Raw genomic sequence first — 6947 nt, 5'->3', positions numbered from 1 at the left:
ACCTCAATCGGCCCAGCCGGGGATCGAACCCAGGACCTCCGTCTTGTAAATCTACCATTTACCATTCTACTGCGCCATGGAGGCCGTCACTTACTACTTCAGTACTTGCGGACTGTTTCGATGAGTCGATGATGAGATGAGATGAGATTTTTTTTTTATAGTTTACTAACTGAAAATTATCTACACTATTGCATTTGCGTGATTTACACCCATACATCATGGTATTGACAAGAAATGTTTTGTACAATAAACGTTATAATTTGTCGATTATTATCCATTCCGACATGTTATTAGGACGCTATCAGATCAGCCATGCTACACAGCATGGACTGTTATAATAAAAGTGGAGGTAATATCATCTCGCAGGTATTGCTTGTTAGGACACTTGAAGATGCGGACTCTGGCTGCGTTCGTTTTGATGAAATTATTGGCGTTCGTAAGTTTACAGGTGAGCTTTGTTTATTGGCACTGTCCTACTTTAAAATTAGTTTGCAATATAATATTAAAAAGTCGTCGTCGTCGTCATCAACCCATATTCGGCTCACTGCTGAGCTCGAGTCTCCTCTCAGAATGAGAGGGATAAGGTCAATAGTCCACCACGCTGGCCCAATGCGAATTGGCAGACTTTACACACGCAGAGAATCAAGATAATGCGTGTAATGCTACTTCGCCGCTATAGTACACCGGCGAACTTTTTGAACATTAAGACTGGATATAAAAACAATATTTTTTCTTCAAGAAACATTTTTTTATTCTTATCTATACATACATCATATTATCATCTCTATATACTTTTATAAGGGGGTATACCTGGGATCCTGAAGCCGGTGGTTTGTTACCACTCGTGAGAGCTAGGGTACCTACCTACTGAGTTGTTGATGTTTTTACCGTTTGTTCAGCAATATACCCTCAACTTCGATTCCCCGATATACTTGTGCTCGGACGAGGAGAGTCAGGCGTACATAGATACCTCAGAGGTGCAGGTGAAGAGGTACAACGAGACTACCGTCGTGATGACTGGCATCTTCAAGCTGTTGAAGGCATTCGAGCAGGGCACCATGGTAAATAATATGTTAAATTTTATTTTTTTATTAGCTAAATACCTACTAGCGGACGCCCGCGACTTCGTCCGCGTGAAACTCGATATGAACTTTCAATCCCTATTTCACCCCCGTATATATTTTCGCATGTATTATGTATGTCGGCGCGTGTCGTCATGAGTCGAGATAATAGGTGGGGAGTAGTGGGAGACCGAGTGCTGGCGTCCCAGCGGTCATCTGTTCTGCGACAAATCCTGACGGCCTCCGTGGCGCAGTGGTATGCGCTGTGGATTTACTAGGCGGAAGTCCTGGGTTCGACCCCCGGTTGGATCGATTGAGGTTTTCTTAATTGTCCCAGGTCTGGCTGGTGGGAGGCTAGTTAACACCCTACTAGCAAAGACGCACCGCCAAGCGATTTACCGTTCCGGTACGATGTCATGTAGAAACCGAAAGGGGTGTGAATTTTCATCCTACTCTTAACAAGTTAGTCCGCTTCCATGTTAGATTGCATCATCACTTACCATCAGTGATATGGTAGTCAAGGGCTAACTTGTAAAGAATAAAAAAATATATGTTATTATATCATATTACAGATTGAAATAATAGCAGAAAAAGAGGCCGGAGGAGTCTACGAGATGGTGTTCTCCCATGAGATTTGTAACATCTGCAAGGAGTTGACGAACCCTGAAAGCCTATACAAGACTTACATGGGATATTTTGGGTTCCCTGCGGAGTGTCCATTTGAACCTGTAAGTCATCAATACATTCACTGGCGTCCACAATATAGCGGTAGGTAGGTACCTATTTTTTTTTTCGAAACGTTAAAGTTTGTAGAAAAGGTTTTGATGTTTAACTTAGCTACAGGACAAATCTGTAGCCATCTGGCAAGTCGGTTTTCTTTCTACAAACGTTAACGTAACGCTTCGAAACCTAAGAATACGTATGTGGATGACAAATCGGATTGATGACTTGATCACATGACCTGGCGATAGTTAATGTCATTCACATACAATGTGTAGGAAATAGTAGTCTGAGACGGATATGACGTCAGGTGGCGCGACTTGTTTCGTAAAGAGTAGGGATTTAGAAAGGGGTAGTGATCGGTTGGCGGGTACGATTTGTGATATAAGGCTTCAGTACGCTCGTGGCCGTCCACAGTCCACATTTCATGTTGTGTAACTTTTTATGGGTACTTGGAATAGGCGGGGAGAGTGACTTGAGTGGAAAAGAGGAGTGTTAGTTAACCGTAAAGGACGTCTTTTTTTTATTCTTTACAAGTTAGCCCTTGACTACAATCTCACCTTATGGTAAGTGATGATGCAATCTAAGATGAAAGCAGGCTAACTTGTTAGGAGGAGGATGAAAATCCACACCCCATTTCGGTTTCTACATGACATCGTACCGGAACGCTAAATCGCTTGGCGGTACGTCTTTGTCGGTAGGGTGGTAACTAGCCACGGCCAAAGCCTCCCACCAGCCAAAGCGTTTTTCGAAGCGTTTGCGATCGTAGAAATAGAACCCTTATGCCTTGGCTACAGGGGCTGGTCTTACGAGTAGTTTAGGTAAATGACTTAGTTATCACAAATTTCCAGAACGACTACAACATCAACGACCTGGTGACGGACACCGAAGCTCTGCCGCTGAACATAGCGACAGAAGGCCGGTACCAGGTCACCATGAATATGTACAAGAGCGATGAAGACAAGTGTCTAGAGGACAAGGAATTTCTTGCGTGTTTAAAACTTGATTTTCTTGTTGAAACTGTATAAAATAAAGTAAATATCATCATTGACCTACCTGTTTTCAAACTTTTATTTAATGTGAGTAGGCAGTAAATCTTAGAAGCTATAGCTTGTCAAGAGAAATATTTTGTATTTCTCTTGACAAGCTAAGTACGTTTTGATAAATTTGAGTATATACAGTTCCAAGACGTTACGGGTGAAATAAATTGACCAGTTGACTCCTAAATGGACGACCGGTCGCCCATCGTATCCGTTACGTGACATGTAAAAAAATGTAAAGTTAACTAAAGGCAATAGGCGAGTACAGTATCATGCTCCGCGCGATAGAGGAATATAAAGATTTTTTAAATAGCTCACAACGGTAGATTAAAACCGCATTCCCTGACGGTCGGCTTTTTCAACGCAGACGGGTTTTCGATAAAATACTCGCGGGCAGTGAATGGTTAAAAAACATTTTTAGACGAAATACATTTTATTTACTAACTCATTCGTCGTCGGGCTCATTGACAATTTCGTCACGACTCGACTCATAGAACTCTTATCTAATCTGCGGCTTAAAGTTGTCTCGTTTAGCTTGTTTGTCACCTACTAAATAATACCTTCGGAATGAGGTATTAAAATACGACTATCTATAGTTCAGAAACGTGCTGTGAATAAGCATAGAAATCTCGTGTGTATTATGAAAAAGTGGGTATTATGACCAATATAAAATATTTTTAGACGAAATACATTTTATTAACCAACTCATTCGTCGTCAGGTTCATTTACATTTTCGTCGCAACTCGACTCATAGAACACTTCTCTTATATAAGGCCTGAAGTTGTCTCACTTAACTTGCTTGTCACCTAATACTAAATAATACCTTCTGAATGAGGTATTAAAATACGAGTAAGAAAAAAGACCAACTGTTGAGTTTCTTGCCGGTTTCTTGTCAGCAGAACCTGCCTTCCGAACCGGTGGTAGAATCTTTACAAATAGTCAACTGACGTATCAAAAGTGCCTGTAACCTAACCTACTTGAAATAAATGATTCTTATTTTTTTTTAATTTTGAGTATTTAAAGTTCCAAAACGTGCTGTAAATAAGCACAGAAATCTTATCTAAGTGGGTATTATGACCAATAAAAAATATTTTTAGACGAAATACATTTTATTAAGTAACTCATTCGTCGTCAGGTTCATTGACGTTTTCGTCACGACTCGACTCATAGAACACTTCTCTTATCTGAGGCCTGAAGTTGTCTCGTTTAGCTTGTTTGTCACCTAATACTAAATTATACCTTCTGAATGAGGTATTAAAATAGAAATCTCATCTAAGTGGGTATTATGACCAAAAAACAATATTTTTAGACGAAATACATTTTATTAACGAACTCATTCGTCGTCAGGTTCATTGACGTTTTCGTCACGACTCGACTCATAGAACACTTCTCTCATCTGAGGCTTAGAATCGTCTCTTTTAGACAGTTTGACGTGTCGTTTCGTCTTCTTCATATGTATCGGTCTTTTCTCGTGTTTGTCGTCATTTATTGTTTCTTTCTTCTTTTTGTGCTCTTTGCTGTCGCTATCTGAACTATCTGAACTCTTGTTTTTGTCTGCTTTCCTAATAAAGAGAATTAGATATTGAAAGAGCCGTGATAGCGCAGTGAATATGACTTCTGCTTTCGATTCGGAGGGCGTAAGTTTGTATCTTTCGGTCCGATGCAGGGTCGTTTTATTAAATTAAATATCACGTGTCTCAAATGGTAAAGGACTAACATCGTGAGGAAATCTGCATACATGAGAATTTTAAGGGTCCAGCCCCCCTAGCCAAGTGGCTCGCCGATTCTCATTCTACGATCGCTAACGTTACGAAAACTAGAAAAATGTATGGGAATGACAGATCTTGATCACGTGACCTGTCTATAGCAAATGTCACTCCCATACATCTTTCTAGTTTTCGAAGCGTTAGCGATCGTAGAAAGAGAATCGACATGCCACTGGGCTAGGGGAGCAGTTATCTATCGACAAATAAATATTTAGTTTTGTAATTTACTTTAAGTTTTTATGTATTAACTATACTATGCACAAAAATTAAGGGAGAAGAAAAAAATCCAAATTTTTGGGGGATTTTCAACAGGCTGTAACTTATACAAAAATGGTCGTACAGCAAAAAAAAAGAAGCAAATTGTAGCTCTAAGTGTTTAATTTTTGGATCTGAGTTTGAAAATTTTTTTTTGAAAATATTTTTCGAGTAATCATAAGAAAACCACCGAAAAAAACAATTTCGATTTTTTTTTGGTTTTTTTTTTTAATCTACGGACGTGGAAAAAATTTTTTCGACTCAACCTCCATATGGACCGGATAGCTTGTTTATTCAGATTTAATTTCGTTTTTTTTAAATCTCGATACGAGCATTTCTCGCTGAGATATCGATGTTTGAATGGAAAAACATCATTTTGTCTTTGATTACCAATATCTCAGCAACCAATGATCGCACAGAAATTTTGAGGTTGGTTTTAAAAACTTGAATAAATTTTCTACAAGGATTGGCAATTGAATTTTGAAAAAAAATTTTTTTTTCAATCATTACATGAATTTGAAAAAGCATCCAAAAAAGGGCTTTTTGTCGTTTTTTGGAAAATCAAGCGCTCAATCAAAAATATTGCGGAAACCACTGACGTTAAGTGTGCCTTTTACTGTTCAATATACCCACAAAAACCCTACAAAGTTTCAATTCAATCCAGTCTACCGTTTTTTTTTCCCACTTGATCGAATTTTTGAAAAAATTAAAGGAGCAAGAATTTCGCTCTGAAAATGTCATAATTTTTATCAAAAATGAAAAAAAATATTTTTTTTCATTTTTCTCTCAATTCTGTATTAGTGACTTGAAAAATTTAAGAAAATTTTTGAGAAAAAAAAAATATTTTTGCCAATCCTTGTAGAAAATTTATTCAAATTTTTAAAACCAACCTCAAAATTTCTGTGCGATCATTGGTTGCTGAGATATTGGTAATCAAAGACAAAATGATCTTTTTCCATTCAAACATCGATATCTCAGCGAGAAATGCTCGTATCGAGATTTAAAAAAAACGAAATTAAATCTGAATAAACAAGCTATCCGGTCGAAATGGAGGTTGAGTCGAAAAAATTTTTTCCACGTCCGTAGATTAAAAAAAAACCAAAAAAAATTCGAAAATTTTTTTTTCGGTGGTTTTCTTATGATTACTCGAAAAATATTTTCAAAAAAAAATTTTCAAACTCAGATCCAAAAACTAAACACTTAGAGCTACAATTTGCTTCTTTTTTTTGCTGTACGACCATTTTTGTATAAGTTACAGCCTGTTGAAAATCCCCCAAAAATTTGGATTTTTTTTCTGCTCCCTTAATTTTTGTGCATAGTATAGATGACGCCACGCGGTTTCACTTGCGTGATTTTCGTCCCCGTATGAATACGGAGATAATAGCCTATAGCCTTCCTCGATAAATGGGCTCTCTAACACTGAAAGAATTTTTCAAATCGAATCAGTAGTTCCTGAGATTAGCGCGTTCAAGTTTTTTTTTGTTTAAAAGAATATTTGCCATATTTTTAAATATGACCAATATTCCCATTTCCCTCCAATTAGTCGTGAAAGATTGTGCTAGGAGTGGGTACGACAATAGACCAACGGGGCGGGGATCGAACCACCACCCGTCGACGATGAGTCCGACCGCTCTTACCGTTGAGCTATTGAGGCTAAAGTTCAAACAAACAACTCTTCAGCTTTATAATATTAGTATAGATTTATTTATAACTTACTTTTTTCTTAATGCGTCTTGATGTTCTTCGTCGCTGCAATACATTATTGCTTGATATATCCATTTTATAAACAAACACTTGAATTGATTCATTAATATAATTAAGAATAAAAATATTACCTTTCATCCTTGTCATGTTTGTCACTGAAACAGGTAGGTAGTATTTTTTTTATCAAGTTTAATATAAATAACAATTGGAAATAGTAGTCTGGGGCGGATATGACGTCGCTCGATCTCGTGTTGCCTCGTGCCGACGCTAGGTGGCGCGACTTGTTTCGTAAAAAGTAGGGATTTAGAGAGGGGTAGTGATCAGTTGGCGGGAACGATTATTATATATAATTAATTAAGTTGTCCTGACAAATGTTGTGAATTTGTTTGACATTGAATTTC

General features: G+C 37.8%; 1 protein-coding gene across 1 annotated transcript; it reads left to right on the top strand.

Moving 5' to 3' along the window:
* The first annotated feature begins 312 nt into the window (after positions 1 to 312).
* On the top strand, positions 313 to 2809 carry LOC112054906 (uncharacterized). Its single transcript, XM_052888899.1, has 4 exons — positions 313 to 366; positions 900 to 1061; positions 1634 to 1829; positions 2616 to 2809. The coding sequence occupies exons 1-4, from the start codon at positions 313 to 315 to the stop codon at positions 2807 to 2809; spliced, it is 606 nt and encodes a 201-aa protein (XP_052744859.1).
* The last annotated feature ends 4138 nt before the right edge of the window (positions 2810 to 6947 follow it).

Source organism: Bicyclus anynana, chromosome 24 (assembly GCF_947172395.1).
Source record: "Bicyclus anynana chromosome 24, ilBicAnyn1.1, whole genome shotgun sequence".
Taxonomy (NCBI): Eukaryota; Metazoa; Arthropoda; class Insecta; order Lepidoptera; family Nymphalidae; genus Bicyclus; species Bicyclus anynana.
Note: the sequence above shows the minus strand (reverse complement) of the source record. Positions and strands in the feature narration are given on the sequence as shown.

Excerpts from the sequence above, each read along its gene's own strand:
- LOC112054906 (XM_052888899.1), top strand. The coding sequence starts at position 313 with ATGCTACACAGCATGGACTGTTATAATAAAAGTGGAGGTAATATCATC. Across the intron at positions 367-899 it reads GAGGTAATATCATCTCGCAG|CAATATACCCTCAACTTCGA; the intron begins GTATTGCTTGTT and ends CCGTTTGTTCAG. Across the intron at positions 1,062-1,633 it reads CATTCGAGCAGGGCACCATG|ATTGAAATAATAGCAGAAAA; the intron begins GTAAATAATATG and ends ATCATATTACAG.